Source organism: Stegostoma tigrinum, chromosome 10 (assembly GCF_030684315.1).
Source record: "Stegostoma tigrinum isolate sSteTig4 chromosome 10, sSteTig4.hap1, whole genome shotgun sequence".
Classification (NCBI taxonomy): Eukaryota; Metazoa; Chordata; class Chondrichthyes; order Orectolobiformes; family Stegostomatidae; genus Stegostoma; species Stegostoma tigrinum.
This window is the reverse complement of record NC_081363.1, coordinates 82033672-82057033: the sequence shown is the minus strand read 5'-3', so window position 1 is coordinate 82057033 and position 23362 is coordinate 82033672. Positions and strand designations below refer to the sequence as shown.

At 38.7% G+C, this 23362-nt stretch overlaps 1 protein-coding gene across 8 annotated transcripts in view; it reads left to right on the top strand.

Annotated features, from left to right (window-relative positions):
• LOC125455417 (regulator of microtubule dynamics protein 3-like) overlaps positions 1-22354 on the top strand; it is a 224728-nt gene extending 202374 nt beyond the window's left edge. Inside the window, exons 9-12 of one of the 8 annotated variants that reach the window (XM_048537345.2) lie at positions 5387-5485; positions 7826-7879; positions 8907-8987; positions 20095-22354. In XM_048537345.2, coding sequence (XP_048393302.1) covers positions 5387-5485; positions 7826-7879; positions 8907-8987; positions 20095-20226 — 366 coding nt within the window. In that variant the 3' untranslated portion in view covers positions 20227-22354. Of the gene's footprint in view, positions 1-5386; positions 5486-7825; positions 7880-8906; positions 8988-14087; positions 17085-20094 lie in introns of those variants that run through there. The other 7 variants (XM_048537347.1, XM_048537346.2, XM_048537348.2 and 4 more) reach the window with 7 other exon arrangements.
• The last annotated feature ends 1008 nt before the right edge of the window (positions 22355-23362 follow it).

Here is a 23362-nt window from a genome sequence, read left to right as displayed (position 1 = left end):
ATACACAAACCAATCTCTGTTTAAAATAATTGCCCCTCATGTCTTTTTTAAATCTTTCTCCTCTCACTTTTAAAAATATGTCCCCTAGTCTTGAAGCCCCCAAATATTTCTGCAAGAGGCCCCATAGTTTCCTCTTTAACTTCCCACAATGTCCTGGGATACAATAGATCAAGATCTGATGATTTATCCACCTTTATATTTTCCAAGACCTCCAGCACTTACTGTTCTGTAATGTGAATTATTTTCAAAACATCAATATTTATTTCCCTGAGTGTTCTAGTCTCTTTCTTTCTCCATAGTAAAAACTGAAGCAAAATATTCGATTAATAGCTTTCCCATCTCCTGAGGCTCAACTCAAAGACATCCTCTTTGATTTTAAGAGGCCCTACTCTCCTTCCAGTTGCTCCTTTGCTCTTAGTAAGAATTTCTTTGGATTACCCTTAGCTTTATTTGCCAAGGCTATTCTCTTTTTCCCTTCCTGATCTCTCTGTTAAGAATGTCCCCACGCTGTTTATACTGTTCAAGAAATTCATTTGAACCCAATTGTAAAACCTAGTTGGAGAAACTCAACAAGTTCAGCGTCTATACAGAGAGAAATTTTAAGTCCAATATGACTTGTCTTTGGAATTAGTTAGACAGCATGGTAGCAGGGTCTATAACAACCAAAATATCCTCCCAATATTTACTACTTGTATTCATGAACTCAAAGTTTGTGCAGCGCTGACTGATAATACTGCAACTGAGTTAAGAATAAGGCTAAGGATGTGCGTATGTACATTTTTCTGAGCAGTTGATGTAATTTATTTGTTGTATCTGATTTTACTGAAGAAGTGCTTGTACCATCAATCTTTAGAATTGAAAGTTCATTTGAGGGTTTGGATGAAATAAAAGCATCTGTTAATTGCCATCACAAAGCACCATTATTCAAAAATCATTAACAGTCATTTCGTTCTGATCAGAGATCACAATTATGCAAAGCAGTGAGTTAGGTTTCTTGGCATCAAAACTTGTCATGCATTAGAATGACATAATATGAAATACTTATGGAATAAGTTGCATTCCAGCCAAGTGCAATATTATAGAGCTCTCTAACTTTATTTAATAAGAGCTTTGGTCTGTCAGGTTTTATTGCTTAATTGATCTGCCTCTATTGCACGTCACAAGGGCAACTTAACGGATATTTAAAAAACATTGAAGTGTCATTGCACTCACACACATTAGATTTATGAGTATAATTTTTGGTTCTTGTAGCATAGCTTTTATCAAGGCAAATCAGCAAGAAACCTATAAAAAAAATTTCAAAGCATCGAAATTACCCCAAAACGGATTTCATTTAAGTCAGGAGCAAAAATGTTCTCCATGTACCTTGGCAACCAACAGTAAGACTTGGAGACATAGTAAGTTGAATTTTACCAACCCCAGATGAACTACCAAAATTCAACTAAGTGTCAATTTCAGAGAGTTTCATGAAGAGTTTATCTTCATGAGCTCTGGCAAGTTGTCTCACACAATTTTGTACTGCTCACATCATAATACATGTACCACTCCTCAATGGCATTAAGCACATGCTATCTTGCGCTCACCACAGGTGGAAGTACTTGCTACTGCTGGGACTTCCCAGGATTTATGATGCGGGCATCATACTTAGAAATAAGCTATGCAGCAGGTCAAGTACTGTCAGCTAGAAACTGCCCTTCACAAAATATCTAGTGGAAGGAAATGAAATAAAAGGCTGTTGAGGGCATAAAGGTGGAACAAGTTAGACTCCATTGAAATACAAGATCACATAAGTTCATTGCCAATTTACATCATTTGTCTGATTGACTGTCATTGGAACTAGAGTTACAAGAATCAAGCTACACAGTCTAGCCACCCTGACCACCGTGCCATGTTGGAACCTTGACTAAAGGAATCCTGCTCTTTCCGTAATGTCTAGTGTTGTACAAAATGTTTTCATTGCTTGTTTTGGGAGCATTATATACTGGAAGGCTTACATACTGGCTACAGCACTGACTTCGTGGAGAAACAAGATGGAGCAATGTGATCTGGCTCAAACTGCATCCATAACAGCTGTTATACATTTTTAGTAGAGGGGTGAGAGAGCCCACACAGGTGCTTGGTAGATCTTTGGAAGCAGCTAGTTGCGAGAAAAGTGAATGCAGCTGCCACTATGTTGGCCACTAGAAGAGGATGGTCACCCACTCACTTCAGTCACTAGTCTCACTCCAGGAGTTAGCATAGTTCTATGATAGTGTCCTAGGACATGTACTGTACTTATCTGGAGGAAATGGCATCAAGGATGATGGATGCTGCACCTCCACCACCCCCTTTGGGTACCCTCATTTGTGACTACTTCATGTGGAGACTGTTCCACAGCTGCTGGAGGTTGATGCTGGTCCTGGGTCTCCTAAGCATCTGTTTCATCCCAATTTCTCTGCACAATCCTTGCAATGGCTGGATCCATTAGTCATAGCTCCAATGAACCTGTGTGGGGAAAATCAGGAGCAGAATAGTTCCTTTGTAATGTGACCAATAAGTATTCACATCACACACAAATAACCGTATACCACAATCCTCCAGATTGGACTTAGATCGCCTATACATGGATCTTTGACATAGGAAAACTTATTCCTGTGTATGCAGTACAAATCATGCCCCCAAATATCAAAGGAGATGGTAAGTTAACTAACACCCTCCCTCCCTTCTCCTCCCCCCACACCCCACCCCCAACCACCATCCCCACTTCGAACAGCAACTTAGAAAGGCAGTTTCAAATGTTGGCAAACACCACAGTTCAAGCTGCGAGGACATCAGCTCCATGTCCGTGTGCAGGCTATGAGACTTTGGATCTCTTTGTGAAGAGAGTCCTACCATTCATCTAGAGTCATACAACATGGAAACAGACCCTTTGGTCTAACCAGTCCATGCCGAGCATAATCCCAAACTAAAGTAGTCCCACCTGCATGCTCCTGCCTCATATCCCTCCAAACTTTTTCTATTCGTGTGTCTATCCAAATGTCTTTTAAATGTTGTAATTGTACCGGCATCCACCACTTACTCAAGAAGTTCATTCCGTATGTATCCCTTGCCTTATTTGTCTTTCCCAAGTGCATCATCTTATACTTACCCAGATTGAATTCCATTTATCGTTTATCAGCCCATCTGACCATGTATATTCTCCTGAAATGTAAAGCTTTCCTCCTTACCAATTACCATCCCACCAATTTGCTTATCATCCACAAACTTACTGATCAACCTTTCTACATTCAAGTCTGAATTGCTTATATATCCCATAAACAGCACGAGCTCCAACACTGGACAGAAATGAAAACACTTCAACCATCACCCTCTGCATCTTGCCAATCAGCCAACTGTGGATCCAATTTACCAAAACTGCTTGGATCGCTTTGGCTCTTACCTTCGCTGTCAGTTTCTCGTGTGGGACTTTCTCAAAAGACTTGCTGAAGTCCAGTAAACAATGGTGAATGCATGCCCTCATGTACACACTTTGAAAAATTCACTCAAGTTGAACAGAAATGAACTTCACTTAACAAACCATGCTGACTAATCTTGATTAATTCCTGCATCTCCAAGTGCAGATTAATTCTGACCCTTAGGATTGTTGCCAATAATTTCCCCACCACTGAGGTTAGGGTGACTGGCCTGAGGTTTCCTGAATTCACCTGTTGTAACCTTCATGAATAACTACCACATTGCTGTCCTCTAGTCTCTGGGGAGGAATTGAAATTTATTGCTAATGCCCCTGCTATTCTCCCTCCTTGCCTCACTCAGCAGCACTCTTCCAATGTGGTCTTCTTGGATTTGAGCTGTGATAGTCTGAACTGACCATAGTATTTGTTTACATTGCCTTCCATGAACTACAACCTGTCCACACGTAATTTCATATGTTCACTGGGCTCCTATCCTCACAATTAAAATGTTACCATGTAGACTGTGGAATAGCAATGTAATAGCAATATTTTGATTCACTTCATGTCTACGTATGAGGGAAGTCAAAGGGAAACTTTGGGCACAATTTAAATGCAGTTTCACTTTACAGTGGACTTATCCTCCAGGTAATGTCAACCCCACGCTTTGTGACACTACCCCTTCAGGAAATCTGCTAGACTTGTCAATGAAATTGTGTTGATTTGAGATTTATATTTCAGTCTCCATGCTAGTGAGGAATGTCACAACATGGAAACATTATATTGTATTGAAGAGTTCCATAAATAAAGCAATTTTAGCCAACCTGCTTATCGAAAATGCATTGCTGACAGTGAGTTGGAGTTATTAAACGGTGATGGCAGATGCTGATCGTTTCGGTCATTATAACACGAAGTGTGGGACACCGACTCCAGTTTTGTCATCTGAGCTCTAATTTGATGTTTTTCAGTTATTTCTGTTTGACAATTAACATATCAAAGGGTCAGGAATAATTTACTGTCTCCCCAATCTGGGTTGGTCAGTACACAAAGTAGTAGGCAGATAAAATGTTACTTTTTTAAGAAAGTTAAGAAACAAAACAAATTAAAAGAGGCAACTGGTATTATAAATTAGAATGTTTATTTTCTTCAATTGCTCCATATAATTATAACTGATATATTTGGAATTGTACAATGTTGTAAAATATATGAAGAGGCAGCTCAGAAGCATTCCAAACCAAATTTGACACCAAGCCACATAAGGAACCATTAGGCCAGGTGGCCAAAAGCTTGGTAAAAGTGGTAGGTTTTAGGGAGCATCTAAAGAGAAGACACGTAGGGAAGCCGCGTAGTTTAGGGAGAAAAATAAAGAACTTAAAGCCGAGGCATCTGAAGGCACACCCGCCAAAGATGGAGTAATGGAAATTGGGAATGCACAGAAGCCACATTTGGAAAGCACAGACATCTCGGAGGGCTTTAGGGCTGGAGAAAGCTAGAGGTGAGGGAGGAACAAGAATGTGAATTTTAAAACAAAAGCATGCCACTGTCAGAAGCCAAGGTAGGTCAGTGTAAGTAAAATGCAGAAGTTTACAAATTAGGTGATAATTAAAGAACCAGACAGAAGTGTAAAGAGTAAAGTATAGAAATGTTCGCCTGAAGGAGCCCTAGCACACACTATTTTAGCCCTGAGACCTTTAGCACCCATGTCTTTGGTCGTGCAGAATGTAAAAGTATGCCTGTTACCTTGGAGACATGTACTAGAGTTTTAAAAATCCTAGTATTGTACATAAAAGGTTGCATTCAGTGTACAGCAATACTACCTCTTGTATCAATTCCAAAGATGTTCAGCAGTTCAGCTTCATTTTAAGTATGCCACAAAGACCTTTGTAAAGTAAGTGTTTATATAGTAAAAATATATCACTTTATAAAATTTTACAAGGCACTTGAATTTTCTTTTGCAGGTAGCGCAATTAGGCTGGATCGAAAGGAAGGCAGCTGCAACTTTCTATGGAACACCTCCAAGTTCCACTGTTGATGAGGCTCTGAAAAACTTTTTAAAGGTGAAGTCTAGTTTGAACTAAATGTCAGTGTTTCTAAATTGTACTGCAATAATGAGGGCGAACACTAATAATTATCAAGAACATTAAAAATTATAGATGTCTCATCCAAAAATGGGCATTATTGGCCATTCAAGATCATTTTTGTAATCCGAGGAGCTAATATTTTCCTTCTGCTATTGACTATTTTTGTGTTCTTGTAATAGAGTATAGGTACAGACCTTCTGTCCAACTCATCCGCGCCAACTATGTTCCCAAACTAAACTAATTCCATTTGCTTGCGTTTGTTCCATATTCTTCCAAACATTTCCCATTCATATACTTATCCAAATGCCTTTTAAATGTTGTAACTAAACATGCATCCACTTCCTCTAGCTGTTCATTTCATACACAAACCACTCTCTGTGTAAAAGAGTTGCCACCCTGTCCTTTTTAAAACTCTCTCTAACCTTAAAAATAAGTCCCCTAGTTTTGAATTCCCTACCCTAGGGAAAATATCTTTGCTATTCACCTTATCTAAGCACTTAATGATTTTATAAACCTCTAGAAGGTCAACCCTCAATATCCAGTGAAAGACGTCCCAGCCTATCCAGTCTGTCCTTATAACTCAAATATTCCATTTCTCGCAACACCCTGGTAAAACTCTTCTGAACCCTCTGCAATTTAATCATGCATTTCCTATAGCAGAGCGACTAGAACTGCGCATCATATTCCAGAAGAGGCCTCACCACTCAAAAGGTCAGAGCAATGAAGGCAAGCATGCTAAGCATCTACTTAACCACCCTATCTATATGTAACAGAAAATTCAAAGAATTGTGTACATGAACCCCTAGGTGTCTCTGTTCTATAACACTATCCAAGGACCTACTTTGAATTGTATAAGTCCCAATCTTGCTTGTTTTACCAAAATGTAATTCTTCGCATTTATCCAAATTAAACTTCATTAGCCACTCTTCAGCCCATTGACCCAATTGATCAAGATCTCTTTGTATTCTTCGATAACTTTCTTCACTCTCCATTATACCTCCAACTTAGGTGTCATTGTAAACTTACTACCAATGCCTTCTGTATTCTCATGTAAATCATTCATATAAATGACGAACAAAATGGACACAGCACTGATCGCTATGGAGTCACCGCCCTCCAGTCCAAAAAGCAACCCTCTACTATCACTTTGTTTCCTGCCGTTAAGCCAGTTTTGTATCCAGCTGGCAAGGTCATCCTGATTCCCATGTGATGTAATTTTTCAAAATAGTCCACCATGGGAATCTTGTGAAAGGCTTTGCTAAGGTCCAAGTAAACAGTGTCTACCACTGTGCCCTCATTAATCATCTTGGTTACTTTCTTAAAAAACTCAATCAAGTTTGTGATACACAATATCCATCGGACAGACCCATATTGACTATCCCTAATAATTTCTTGCCTCTACAAATGCGTATAAATCCTACCTTTCAGAATCACTTATCCAAAATTTACCCACAACCAAAGTCAGATTCACAGGCCTGTAGTTCCCAGGTTTCTCTTTACATCCCTTAAACAAAGGCACAACACTAGTCACTCTCCAGTCATCTGGCGCCTCACCTGTAGTTATTGACGATACAAATATTTCATTCCAGCTGGCCCAGATAGCTTTTTGACTTAATAAATGGAGGTCTCTTCCTAATATGTAATCTTGGCTTTGATTGTTCGTCCTCTTTTTACATAATTAATCTAAACTTGTTCAGCTGGGTTTCACAACCCCATCCCAACCAGCAGATGTGAAGGCCAGGGGATTTGTTAAAATCCAGCAACTACTACATGGGAAGCTGGTAGCTTCACCTGCACAGGCTTGTATCAGACAAAGGTGGGACCTTCTTTTGACCCCTTTCCCCATTCCCCATTTCTCTTCAAGTTGACTTTTTTTTCTTTTACCACCAGTTGCCAGCCTCTCAAAGCAACTGTCCCTAATCCTACACTGCAGGGATCTGCAGCTTGGTGCTGGTGATATTCCTCCATTTAGCTTGGTTCAAGTCCCAGCAAAGATCATCACTGCGGATATTATACTGGGTATAATTCATATACATTACACTAGGCCTATACCCAGCAGTAGCCATAGCTCCCCACATGTTGCTGCTGGGAATCATAGAACTGTTGGTTATCTGATTAGTTCAGTTCTCTGAGCTGGGACATGAGGGGCAAAAATGTCATCTCAGTCTTACTGATGACAAATAATAATGGAGTAGCTATTTTTCCTCACTGTTCTTTTAGCTGGGAGGGGCTTAAATTCATTAGCAAAAGCATTCACAGTCATAATCCATATACTATCAGCCACTGATATTGTTATTTTTAACATATACTTTACAGGCTGAAGAATTGAAACCAGAATACTCCAAAGTGAACTCAGTCTACATTGCAAAGGTATTCTAGTGTCAATTTTCAGTATAGTTACCAGTGGGATAACTAAAGGGGTTTTGGGATGCCATCTGGTCAAAGCATAAAATTACTGCACTCTATTGTAAAGATGTACAGACATTCAATGTGAAGGAGGTTAAAGAGGCTGACTGAGGGCTAACGAGATGCACATAACATTAGCAATGATGATACCTTTGTCATCCTATCCAATTTACAGCAATAATTTCTGTCAATTTGAATCCAAGCCGGTAAGTGAGGCAGGATCCTTGATACCTTTTTGTATGGGTAGAGTTTGATAATTTCACAAGTTTACAGTTTCTTTCACCCAGCAATCCCACTTGTTATCCCTTTATATTTATCTAACCATTCAATTAATTCATCAAATGACCTTAATCACCCACTAAATTACTTGCAATTTTAACAGCTTCTAACAAAGTATTGGTTGTCAATAGAATTTTTACAGAATGTACTTACTACGCCTTCTTTATTTCACAGAAGCATGCATGGCTGCACATGTGTTTTTAACGATCGAACAGAAGTTTATCATACCAGAGAAATAAAACTAAAATACCAAAACAAGCATTCTAAATATAATACATTTTGAAGGCTTTCAAAACACGTGGCAAAATGTAATCTGATCTACTTCCCAACAGCATCATTTTACAGATAATCAAAATCCAGAAAAAGTCCTTCCTTATCAAATCTGTATGTTTGACTGAACTGTTTCTTCTCGGTTCTGGTTTTCAGATTTGGGAAGCCTTTTCCCTTGACTGATCATAAACTGAGATCTTAGATGTTCACAGCGTAAAATACCAATGTAGATTTCTAACAAACACTCCTGGTTTGTAAATTTTCACAAACTGAAACCTTTACATGGACGTAACTTATTCACTTAAAAGTGGAGTTATATCTGCTTTTCAATCTACAGGAACCATTCCAGAATTCATAGAGCTCTGGAAGATGATTTTGGTTATAGCAATTGCCAAGTCTACTCAACTTATTATAACTAATTTAGCTTTTCTGGTATTCGTAGTGCTACAGGGATCTTGGGAGCTATGCCACTGCCCTGCATTGGCTTGAATTAGCATCTGCATTACCCATCAAATCTAAGGAGGTAAGAATAATTCAGCGCAGGATTAGCAGCCTTTTTTGCTTTGAGAAAAACATGGTATTAAATTAGGCAAAAGTTCCTATTTGCAAATGAGTTATGTCAATACAGGTCCAAATTAATATTGTTGTTTTTCTTGACAGTTTTGCAATGTCGAACTTCACTTTTAAAGTTCTGCAATAGAAATCAGTTTTGAATTCTATATACTAAAAAAGATCACCATTTGAATCTTCAAGCCTTTTCTGCCATTCAGTGAGATCACAGCTGATCCATATCTTAACCCACCTTGGCTCTATAGCTTAGCATACCTCCTGTTTTAGTGGATGAAGTTCCACACTTTGTGTGCATAAGTGTTTTCTAACCTCACTTTGGAACAACTTGTCTCTGATTTTAAAGTTATGGCTGTTTGTTCTAGACTCCCCATCTGCAGAAAATGTTTCTCTTTATCTATTCTATCAATTCCATTCAAAATCCTAAAACAGCAATTAAATCACTCCCTAATTTTTGTACTCCACAGAGAAGCAAACTTAGCAAGTACTGCTTTCCCTCAGGCCTTTCCTGTGATTTTTGTTGAAAGTGCATACATGTGCAGACATGGGAGAGGACAGTAAAACAACTCAGTTATGATTTTCACCGACTGCCGCTGAATAATTAACCAGTTGAGTAGTAGTTTTTGACCAGGACACAAAGTGTTCTCCAACACAAAAAGACTGCTAATATCTATTGTATTATCCATTATTGTATTAACCATAGAATGGTTACAGCACAGGAGTCCATTTGTCTCTCCATATCTGTGTCAATTCTTTGGCAGCACAATTCAGTTAGTTCCGCTCCACCACCCTTACCTTATTGTAAGAACTTTTTCTTTTCAAATTATTTTGCAGTTCCCTTTTTCGAAGATGATTGAATCTGCATCCACCAATCCTAACTAACATGTGTAAAAATATCCTCGTGTCATTGCTAATTCTTCTTACAATCACAAAACCTATATTACCAGACCTTCCAAACCTGCAGCTGCTACTACTTAAAAGAACAAGAGTAGTGGATGTATGAAACTACCACAACCTGTAAATTTCCTTCCTAGTCTCTCACCACCCTAAATTGGAACTGAATTGCTGTCACTTCATTTTCACTGAGTCAAAATTCTAGAAACTCCTACCTAAAAGCACCTCACAGATTGCAACAATTCAAGAAAATAGCTCACCACTACCTTCTTGAGGACAGTTGGGGATGGGCATAATCCCTCATGATTTTGAATACATCCTTCTGATATCCTCTTAAGAACAAGCCAGCTTCTCTATATTAACTGCTTAACTATAGTTGTAAACTGTTACTACACTCCCACTAATAACAACATTTTTACTAATAGGCAGTGTGAAAAATTCAACAAGATATGCCAAATTTTTCCAGACCCTAATAGATAGCTTTGAAGTTGGAATGATGTGGAAAATACAATTAACTTGTATCAGGCCAGTGCTGCTGCATGTTTCCACTTCCAGGCACTTTTCCCAGAGGCGAGGATAAGCACAGTATCAGAGGAGCAGGATTGACAATGTTTGCTATCTGACCTGCTGTGCATTTCTAGCCTAACACCTATAGATTCTGGCTTCCAGCATCTGCAGTCCTTATAGCCTCCAGTTTCCCAGAGGTGAGATCCTAATAGCAGTAGCTAGCCAATTAGGGCATTTAATGGAATAATTAGCCTCTCTTGTGGAAATAGATTACAATTTTTCCTACAGGACAGGGGTCACTTACTGTGTCAGAAGACTAGAAATAGAGATTAGCTAGATCCACAGTGGTAATTCTGAGCCACAAACCATAATAGCCTATCTATTAAATTGCTGGTGTCATATTTGCAATGCTCCAGGGTGCATTTATTTTTTTCAAGCAGAAGGTATACAACTGTAGCCATGTCTTGTGGATTGAAGTCCCTGCTAAATTAGCTGTAGCATCTGTTGCCTTCTCCTGAAAGTGCCTAAAGGTGCCACTGCTGCTCCTGTTTCCTGCCTTTCAGCTGCACCCTCACTGTAAAGGATACCAACTATACGATCCACAGGCCACACAGAATAGACTTTCCCACACTAGCTTCAATTAAACAGAGTTCCCTGAGGAATATTCGACCATGGCCACTGGGTTTACAACTCAGAATTGAGACAGACATAGGGAATATAAACCCACCTGGGAAAACGTAGTCCAAATTCAAGCAGATCAGGGTTCTAGAAAGCTTCAGTGCAACTTATTTGGCTTTATACTGTATGCCTCCATTTATAGATAATCCCATGTACCTTCATTGATTGGTACACATAAGCCTCTGTTTTCCGCCAACCAGGTGGAATTATATCTTTAGATGGACTGACCTCCATACTAAGGAATACTACATTTTTTAAAATATACCTGTTCAGATGCACACTGAAACAGGTGGGATTTGGACCAGATCCTCCTGGCTCAGAGGTAGGGACACTACTACTGCACCAGAAGACCCCTAATAAAATCCTAGTAAGAGTTGAATCTGTGACAATTGTAACATTGCAGTGAGATACTTTATTAGTAATCCCATGCTGACGTTTAATAAATACTCCACATATTGCCAAAAGCAAATAGGTTTTAATTGTTGGACATTCAATGGGACTGTAGATGTTTTCTAATTAACCTAGTTAGCGATGGTATTACACACCTTTGGTGGAAGCCTTGAACTGGGGCTTTTTGGTTTGGAGGTTACACCACTACTATATTACTATACCACAATGGCCCTAGCTCCCCGGTATAAATAAGAAGATTCTAAACAACCTATTCAGAGTTATTATGATGCACCTTTGGAGCAAGTGGGATGTGAGCCTAATCCTCCTGGCCCAAAGGTAGGGACACTACTAATGTGCAATAGGAGCCCCCTCCTCCAGTATTAATATAGTCCATGTTAAAATTATATGCAACAAAAGAAAACAAACAAGTGCAGATACTGGAATTCAGAAACAGAAAAGAAATTGCTGGAAAAACTCAGCAGATGTGACAGCATCTGTGGAAAGAAAGCAAAGTTAACATTTCAGGTCCAGTGGCCCTTCTAAAGATGCTGATCATCTGCTGAATTTTCCCAGCAATTTCTGTTTGTGTTTAAAATTACACTCACCTCAAGTTTTATTTGCCTCTATCTATCGGTGGAAGTAGGTTGCTGCAAGGCATTTTTAAAAATTCAATCATGGAACCGAGGTGTCGCTGGCTGGGCCAACATTTATTGCCCATTCTGAGTTGCCCTTGAGAAGGTGGTAATGAACTGCCTTCTTGAACTGCTGCAGTCTACATGCTGTAGGTAAACCCACACTTCCCTGAGAGAGGGGATTCCAGGATTTTAACCCAGTGGCAGTGAAGGAATAATGATATACTTCCACCTCAGGATGGTGAGGGGCTTGGAGGGAACTTGCAAGTGGTGGTGTTCCCATGTATCCGCTGCACTTGTCCTTCTAGATGGAATTGGTCCCTGTGCTTGGAAGGTGTTGTCTGGTTAATTTCTGCAAGGTATCTTGTAGATAGTACACACTGCTCTTACTGAGCATTGATGGTGCAGGGTGTGGTTGCATTTGGATGTGGTGCCAATCAAGTGGGCTTCTTTATCTTAAATGGTGTCAAGTTTCTTGAGTATTGTTGAGCTGCATCCAATCACCAAAGTGGAAAGTATTCTATCACATTCCTGACTTGTGCGTTGTAGATAGTGAACAGGCTTTGCAGAGTCAGGATATAAATTACTTGCTGCAATATTCCTAGCCTCTGATCTGCTCTTGTACGTGGTGAGTTTCTGGTCAATGATAACTTCCAGGATGTTGAAAGGTAGTGGGGGGATTCAGTGATGGTAACACCATTGAATGTCAAGAGACAGTGGTTAGATTGTTTCTTATTGGAGATGGTCATTGCCTGGCATTTGTGTGGTGCATATGTTACTTGCCACATGTTAGCCCAAGATCATCCAGCTCTTGATGCATTTGGACATGGACTGCTTCAGTATCTGAGATGTCACAAATGGTGCTGAACATTGTGCAATCATCAGTGAACATCCCCACTTCTGACCTTATGATGAAGGGAAAGTCATTGATAAAGCAGGTGAAGATGTTTTGGCCCAACACAGTACTCTGAGGAACTCCTGCAGAGATATCATGGAGCTGAGATGACTGACCTCCAACAAATCACGATCATCTTCCTACGTTACAGGTTTTATTTTAAAATGGAGTCTCATACAATCAAATTTAAGATGGCTGCTGTCCTAAAGCTGTAACATCATGCTTCCATATTATGAGCTGATTGCATAAACCTGGGATATAGTCCCACCTATTGTCATCTTGTCAAACTAATTAGTTTTTAACTGTCTTATCCTTCAATTTAGGTGGTTCTCATTGGCAGGTTGTGATGAGCTAGTTTGAGCTGTTCACGCTTCCAGAGAAGCCATTGTCTGAGAGTTTCTGTTTCATTGGTTTGTTGAATTTCTGCAAGGTTTCTTATAATTTCTTCCTGAGATTAGCCTTGCCTCAGTGCCGGCTCAATCCTCAAGGGTAATCATATGAGTTTTGGAGCCATTTTTGTCAGTTGCCCTGATCTATTTTGAAAGATCCAATTAGGCTTCTTTGTGAATTGTGTATTATAATTGTACAGTCATTACAACCTACTTTATTTACATTCTTCTCTCATTTCCCCATTCTTTTCTCATTTCCTAGTTCATCTCCCATTTGAACTTGCTACATTTAGCCTGGTTTTCACATGTCCTATCAACCTACTATACATATGCTTCAGATACTTCCTGTCCTTCATTTCACACTTCACTTATTATCTGTCTCTTCTGTCATTCAGGAGATCTGACTGCGGTTGTTCTAACATCCATACAATCATCTTGCAATGTAGGAGTTGGGTGAGGAAGGGGATGATGATGTTGGATGATATAACAGTGCCTTGTGGTATTCTGTCCCGAAATCCTGTTATGCTTTTGAGGAACCACTTGCCCTGTGCTTGCTTTCTCCTGCTCAATAGCTACATGTAAATGGACTTTGAGTTTCTCGGACTCCTGGTTCTCTAACACAAATGTTGCATGTCTCCGGATATTACAGTTCTGTTTTTCTTTTCATCTAGGATGCAAATGCTGCGAGTGAACTTCTAGAAATGCGAAACGTCCTCACCCTAAGAAGCTAAACACTGTCCTGTTTTAAACATAAGAGCTTAGAAGGTCTTTGTTCCACTGCAGAATATCCTTGCGTTATGTAAAGAACTTTGAATCCAACCTGTCCTGTTATTCTGGTATTTTGTTCTGTGTCTGAAGAACCACAAAATATCATAAATCATGTCAACTTGATGGTCAGAGGTTGAGAATGTTCTTCAAATCTCAAAGAGACAACTCTTTTCTCAAACCCTTACATACGGGAGATAGATATTAGATCCCAAAGAGTTGACTGATTTATTTTCCTCTGGCAGCTGAGACTTCCTATACTGTATGAAGAGACTGTCTTGTCTCCTGTATGCAAAAGAAATCTATTTTTCATGGTTTCTTCTAACAGGAACTTCAAATGGGCTAAATTTAAGATTGTTTCCTTCCATTTATTTGGATAAGCATACAAGAGGTATATGCACAGATGTAAGGAAGACATTGTCTTGTTATTAAGGTAATGCAGCATACAGATTTCCAGGATTACAGAACTGGTGTTTCAGAAGACTCTGATTTTGGAAGTACTGTTATTGTGCATTTGCCTCGACACATTTATAGTGCTTGTGTACCTTTGTGACATAGAAAATGACTACTTAGAAGCATGATGAAATGTTTTCCCTTTGACTGAGCAATGAAATACTTAAAGATGGAAGCTGTTCGTTCTGCAAAGTGAACATGTAGTGATCATTCAGAGCAAAGCAACCTAGGTTGGATTCTCACTCTGTGTTGCCATTAATCAAGTTCAGGTGACAATGCCACAGATGGTCTTCATCACCCTGGCCTAAAGAGAGGAGAAAACCAGTCAATATTTACTCATTTATTTAGTGCAGAAGGTGTACATTTGTGTGAAGTGGTGAGAAGAGGCCAAGTTCAGACCTGGGGGGAGTATGGCATCATGGTAATGTCACTGGGCTCGTAATCTGGTGGCCCAGGATAATACTGTGAGGACACAGGTTCAAACACCACCAATTCACCTGGTGGAATTTAAATTCAATTGATATATCTGAAATTAAAAATTTTTCATTTAGGAAAAGAACCTGCCATCATTACATTGTCTGGCCTGCATGTGACTCCAGGCTGACAGCAATGTGGGGTGCTCTCTGAAAGAGGCAAGCAGCCCCTCTCTTGAAGGGTAATCGGGCACTGACAACAATTGGTGACCTTGCCCGTGATGCCCACATCCTATGAAAGTTTTTTTTAAAATCTGCCAGCTCTTACTGTCTAAATGCATTTGTGAAAATTGCGAAGGACAGTTATGGAACAGAACTCGTGGAGTGACCTAAATCAGTGGCTTCAGGATGGTGGTACAGATTGGAGAGAGAGCTGTGTATTTCTGCATTGCACAGCAAAAATTATTGTCTTCATTTCACCAGCTACAATATTTATATTTAACTTAGGTGTGAGATTGATTTGTTAACATTTTGTAATCTTATTTTCATAGCACAGTAAATTGCTAATGCAGTGCAAATGGTCATCTGTTCTAGCTTCATGATGAAGAAGCAGATAAATTTCAGTGTCTATTATTTGACCTGGGAGAAAGATCTCCATGTATAGTTCAAATATATTTAAAATAAGACACAGTGCAGAACCTTTATTTAAAAATCCAAATAAGTTAATGTTTGAATGTTCTTCACAGCAATTCAAGCATAATATCTGCAAGTTAAGCAAATAACCAGGTGTTAAGATTAGAGATAATGGGAACTGTAGATGCTGAAGAATCCAAAATCTAAGATAAAAAAGTGTGAAGCTGGATGAACACAGCAAGCCAAGCAGCATCTTAGGTGCTCCTAAGATGCTGCTTGGCCTGCTGTGCTCCTAAGGTGCTAAGATTAACTTAGTACTGCTGCTGTACCCAGCAAAGGCACTGTTTTTCATTTACAATGAATGACAAGTGTAGTGTTGGCAGATAAAATAATCTCAAAGACACAGATTACTTTTCTCTGTAGACTGTAGTCAGATAAGCACAAGGTTCGGGGCTCTTGTGCATAGAAGAAGAAAATAGTCAGATTTTCTAGGACACTTTTAGTGATGGGAATTTATTCATTGGTTTCATGTCAAAACTGATCTGTCACCTCAAATTATTTACAGAAACATTTGGGCCATTTACTAGGTTTTAAAGATTTTAATGTTAGGAACTCCACCCCAAGGGAACATTCTTCCCCATCCTTCCACTCAACATTTAGAATCTGTAAACTGTGTTAGATTTTGTGACTACAACAAAATGATTTAGCAGCAGGCCTGACAGGAATCTGCCACAATTATGTTGAATGAGAAATTCTACTACTGCTGTATCAGCAACAAAAACTGACCCTGCCATTATCCAATGGAAAAGTAATAAACAACATGGTCATTCTGGAAGGCTACACTTTAGGTATTAAATAATAATGACAACCATCAAAAATAGTGATCAATTGAAATGAAGTACATGACCAAAAATTCATCCAAATTTTGTATTTCAGCTCTGTGCAATTTATTTAGTATTGTCCCAATAGACACACAGATCTTTATATAACTTACTGCAAATAACTTTATAATAACCTGTTCTCTTAGCAAGCAGCAGTGTTAGCACACAGTTTCCTTTGTGTATATAGTCGTATCCATGGTTAGCCCATCAACATTTCAAAGGTCCACTCAAACTTATTGCTGTGAAATGACTGTCACTGAAGAGGGGGTGGAAGGCTACAAATCACCTTCAACTTTCTGACAAATACTCCTTTGAGTTGCAGAGTCTATTTCCAATTTTAATATTCTTTGCCTATTTTGGATTGGTTCAGTATGATTTTGGTACACTTGCTTTAAAACTTTTGCACTGTTTCTAGTGCATAAAACAACCAAACAGATATTGTGAAGAGAAACAAATTTTAATGTCCAGTTTTGAGGTTGACTGATATTCATCAGACCACAATAAATTAGTCATTTATAGGAAATGAGAATATTGAACTCTTCCTCAGCTGCCTTTTCAGTTCCCTGCCTACACCAATTGACTCACTAATCTTTGGAAGACAAATAGCTAAGTGAAAAATCCAACAATGTGCAAGTTGTTTCTTCTTTTTCTGTAAGGCTCAACAACATATTTTCAACCCACTTAACACACTACAGTTTGTCTTTCTCTCCCTTGGGCATCCAAAACTTTCCAAATATTCACTTCCTGGACTCCTCTTCGCAAGGACTATTGAACTTGAACTCACTCACTCACTTGGAATCTGGCTAGCTGTCCTTATCCTTGTTCCTTATTTTCTTTGGGCCATTCCTTCTGTCTTTTAAACCTGAACATTTTAAGACTATGTTGCATTCACTCTGTGTTCTTGTTTGCTCATCACCCTTTGCTTATCCTGTGAGAAAATTCACAGAAGAGATAATATATGTAAAGTTACATGAACACCCTGAAAGCATTCTACATTTAGCAAAACCCTTCAAATTCTTTTAAATAGACAGGGCAGCGACTTTCTGTGCCATTCGCTTTAAATATGCAGTATGATCATGTGGTTTATATTTTTGCTTTGAACAAGAACTTGTTCCTTTTATTATTTCCAATTATTTGATTGCAGGACTGGAGGCAGAAATATTGTACTGTGGGCAAGTAATAGTCCTCCGTTTGAACTCCTCCCTTCTGAACAGAAGTTCAGACATAAGTTCCAAAATTCCTATTTCCCCACAATTTGGAATCCATGGGCAGAGTGTGCAGTTTTCCGACCATCAGGTTTAATGTCTGTAAAATGGGATTTGGTGCTTAGTAGTTTCCTAAAATACACAACCCATGGTCAGGAATCCTGCCTATAGCACAAACTGTAAAGATTGTTCAATGCGTTCCCAAACTGTCCCCTTGATTTCAAGACCAGAAGCATATCTCTCTAGACCTCATGAAACATTTCCTTCAAGGTCAGGAATTTTCCAAAATATATCTTTACTCTGTTCTCTGAAGTGCAGGTGGATTAGTTGGATTGGTATGTACCACACATGTTTTCTTACAAAAGCTGCCTGAACCAGATATGGAATATAGTCCAATAAACTTGGGATCGATGACAAAATGTGGTATTAGGGTGATTAGAAAAGTGCAAAGTATAAAGAGACATCAAACTTAATTTTTACAGCTTAAAAAAACAAAGTTGTCATTCCTGTAGGAGCCTAATCCTCAGTGACCAGAATACTGGCCTTGGTTCAGATTGCTTTAGCTTTCGAGTCAAACAAATCCAAAACCCACAGCGAAAATTAACCACAACATGTTCATCTTTTCCACATAGAATTTGAAGATAACTTTTCTCTCACACAACTTATTATTCAAATGATTTTGAATCATGTGAACGTAGGAATACATGAAATCTAGGATGTGTACAGAACTGAATGATGATGTTTGAATGGTCTGTCAGGCTAGATTGGACCTCAGGTCATTAGATGACACATCATCTCAAGAGATGAACAGACACATTAAAAATATTCACAAAATGTGAACACAATATTTTGCAAATTATTGTGAGACAGGTCAATGCCCATCACAATGAAAATTATGGGACAACCCAAACGACATCTTTCACCATACCAAAGTGGTTGCAATGCGTCTGTGTTACAAACGAGTTAATTTCCTAGATGATGAACTAATCTATCATGTACGATACAAAGTGACAGTCTTTTTGTCAGTACGATGTAGACTGATGAAGATGCTTGAGAGAAATTTCCAAAGTATTTCACGCCATCTCTGATCCAGTTGTCTGGTGAATGCTTCTTCAGTGTGGAAATATATCTAACACTCTCTCCATCTTTGTAATGGATTGTGAATCTAATAACAGGCAACTATGTGGAGTAAGGAGTTCTCATAATTCAACGAACTGCAGTAGCACATTTCACTTTTTGGGTTGAAGGACAACATATTGCCATGTTGTCATAGAGATTAGTTCAATAGGATTCTGTTTCGTAGGTCCCCCACAAAGTGAGTTTATTCTCTTTATTAAGCCAATGGGCAGAGGGGAGCAGGCAATTCAGGAGCAGTAAAATTTAGAGTAAGTTTACACATGACACCACCTTACTCTGCAATGTAAGGGCATCTATGAATGGATAGTGTTATGTGGTGGGGGAGGAGTGGGATGGGAATTTAACAAGTTTGGAGAAATTAATTTGTCAGTTGGAGGAAATAAATAAGTAAGAATTCCAATTGAAAGAATTTTGCAAAAAGATTAATCACTTGATTAAATTTACAAAAAGGGATGTCTTAATAATGTCTAATCTTTTTCTGTCATCTGACAAGATGCCTTCCAAGTAGTAGTATGCAGCACAGTCATCCATTAAAGCATGGGGTAAATAATGCATTGCCACTCTCCGGACCACAGGGACTGATTGTGACTCTGAATTAGAATGGCATGAATCTTCTACATTGCCTATTTTTGGAATGTTGCTGAATTATATCCCACAGGAGTTTTAATATTCAAATTCACTGACAAACAAACATGACTAACCATACCACGTACAGGACAGTGGATAACAACAGACTTATTCAGTGGCATCACAGTTATCTAGTCCTCAGCAGTTGGACAGGACCCAGTACTCGGAAGTTGGAGAAGGCCTTGGCCCTCGGCAAGTGGGCTGGCCCCAGTATTCGGCGATGGCCGGTTCGTGAAACCAGGAGGCCATGGACTAAACAAAAATGATATCTGTCTTAACTTTGCCTCATTTTTTAATGTAATTTATGTAACTAAATGGCACTGTTTTTGTGGTGACATACACACACTTTGCTGTATTTTCACAATTACAAATCACAAATTGTCTATCTATCTATGATGCAATCTGCTGAATTGTTATATTTAGTATGTTTGCATCAAGCAATCTTGTTTTTGTTTTACAAAAATTAAAATTAGCACTAAACATTTGAATTTAAAATTTTTGTATTTATTAATAATTCAGGCTGTATTTGTTCTAATTTCTAATATATTGAAATCTATCATTCAGATTTTTATAAAGGAAATTTCGAGGGATGCGGGTGAGAAGATGCTTGGGGAGGTGAAATTTCCACACTTTGACCCCCAACGCTATACTCAGTGGTACTGTTATAGACTTTATCCTTCCAAACATGAAGTGTGATCAGGATGAATTATTGGTAATTAAATATATTGGTATAATTCAGCTTTTAATGCATTTTATTAAAACACTTCTTTATAACCCATTGCTCCACCTACCGAGTTCTTTGAATAATGGTAATCCTGTGCAGATCATTGTAAGGCTCTGCCCCTAAATTCTAATCTGACTGAGAGATTCTTGCATTCATTGAGATATGAAGTGGATCTGAATGCAATAACGAGTACATTACTTCCTATTTTAGCACAATAGAAGCATAGAAAATAGGAACAGGAGTAGGCCATTTGGCACTTTGAGCCTAACATAGAACAGCACAGGAACAGGCCTTTCTGCCCACCATCACTGCGCTGACCACGATACCATTCTAAACTAATCCCAACTGCCTGCACATGGTCCATATCCCTCTATTCCCTGCCTGTCTGTCTAAATGCCTGATAAATATTGCTATCATATCTGCTTGTACCACCTACCCTGGCAGCACTTTCAAAGTATGTATCATCCTCCTTTCTAAAAAAAAACTTTCATTATACATCTCCTTTAAACTTTCTCCCTCACCTATGTCCCTATTATTTGAAAAAGATTTCTACTATCCACGCTATCCATGCCTCTCATAATTTTATATACTTCTATCAGGTTGCCTCACAGCCTCCAAAGCTCTAGTGAAAACACGCCAAGTTTGTCCGACCACTCCTTATAGCTAATACACTCTAATAGCTAATACAGTCTAATCCAGGCAACATCCTGAAAAACCACTTCACCCCCCTGTCCAAAGCCTCCACATCCTTCCTATAATGTAATGACCAGAAATGCAAATGTGGCCTAACTAAAGTTTTATACAGCTGCAACATGACTTATCAACTTTTATACTTAATGCCCCTACCAATGAAGGCAAGGGTGCAATATGCCTTCCTTACCACCTTATCCACTTGCATGGATACTTCCAGATAGCTTGCACCCGGTATTCATTGATTATCACTGATTATTTAACTCACTTGTTCCTGCTTTCACCCCATAACGTTTGACCCTTTAGCTCTCAGAACTATATCATCTCCTTCTTGAAAACATTCAATGTTTTACCACTTGTTGTCAACCACTTTCTGTGGCAGAGAATTCCAGGGGCACACCATTAATTATTTGAACCCCTTCTCTTTTAGGCTTAGAGACTCAAAGCTTTTGTTTATTCTAATAAAAAATTTGGTTCTTTCATGATTGTAATATTAATACCCTTAGTCAGTCTCCACATCATATTTAATTGGAACTAGTATCTTGCCACCATTCAAACACAACATATCTATTTGCAGATGAAGTTGGAACTTTCACCTCAACCAAATAAAACTTTGATCAAATTTTCTTTTTAAAGACACGTGAAGGTTTTTAATTGGCTAGAACTTTTTTGTGACTTTTGTAAGTCATTTGGCCCTTTGGAAATGTATTTAAAAGTAATGTATTGCTCTGTGTGTGTGTGTGTTTGTGTGTGTGTGCGCGCGCGTGCGCCCACCTTCGCTTTTTAGTACAATGTCTTCACTACCTGGTGCTTCAACATTGAGATTATTTCTATTCACAACTGCTTTTATGTTCTAAATGTTGAGGGATTGGAAGAAACTATCAATTAAATATTCTAATAGTTGGACATGAAGTTTCATGGCATAAAACCTGCCTGGGCCTTTTCTTTTCAATACACAATGGCACAGTTACATCCCTACGTAACAAATACCTCATTTTTCTGTGTAGTTTTTTCATTTGCATTATGTAAATTAAATACCCATTCCTTTAATTTCCTTGACATCTAAGAAAATGTTTAAAGGGATCCTTGTTATTGATCCTGTCATTCACTAATCTTATTTAATAACAGCTACAGACCCAACCCTTACAAGTGCAATACATTGAGAAAGTATCCTGTTAATCTCACCATCAGTGACAATAACTTTTGCTTCTTGAGCACAGGAGTGAAAAGCTGAATATTGTGCCCAAAAATGTATATGATTTTAACTTTACTGGTATGGTATTTTACTACTGTAACTGGAGTAAGAATTTATAACTGGAATAAAAATGTTTAACAACACTATCACCAGGTACTATTAACATTTTCTGAGAAACTGAATTTTGCCTTCTTTTACTTAATTCATGATTATATGCAAACTTTGTTGTTCATGGAATTATTCTGTGAAATATTGTGCAATAAACTTGGTGATCACATCCAGCTTGATAGTCCTTCCATATGAATGTTATCTTGCATCACCAACATTAGGCCTTTAGGAATTTGTCTATGTTCATTTTCAGGCCCAGAAAGAATGCCAACTGAAGCCTAAAATCTACCTGGAATGGGGCCTGGGTTATTTTATATCTGAGCTGACAGTGTCTCTCATGCAGTTGTGGAGTTTGAATGTAGGCCCTCTGCCTTATGCCCATGACGATATGGAGCTGACCAATGGTGGGTTGGGAGGGGTGTGGCATTCTGGTGGAGGAATCTATGGTTTCTGCTTCCACTGGCTCAGCTGGAACAATATCTGAATCTTTCAGTTGACTCCTGTGTAAGAATCAATTTCTATCCTACATTGCAATCGGATTTATGGTAGGGATCCTAAAAACACTCACTAGGCTTATCAGTCACATTAGGGCATTATATCATTAATAGGATGCCAGCAGCTTATGAAAAATAGCCAAATTGTATCATAAATCTTATTTTTTCAGGCATACTTACAGTGCAAAACTTTAACCCTCAAAATTGGGTCTCTGTATCTGTTTCACAACTTAAAGTAGCTGCAACAAAGGCCAGTTTGTACTCTGGAGCCACCTGACCCAATGGAAAATAAAAGAGAACCAAAATAGAACTACCAAGAAGCAATTTTTTAAAATTTCTGACCATGACTTGTTGTTAAGGTGTGTTGAGTAAACCACAAGAGTTCCTAGCTCCATCTAGCTGTGCTGAATTAGCTGGTCTCAGCCAAAGTGATAGTAAGGACTGTAGTCAGTCACAGTCATCCTAAAGGCAACTAAGCATCATGATCTCTCCTGCTGACTACCTTCCAGAGTGTAGGCACTGGCTAATTAACTAAACTAGTAATCAGAGACTCTGAGAGTTCAAATCCTACTACAGAATTTAAGTTCAGAACTGATGAAAGTGACCATGAAGTTGATGAAA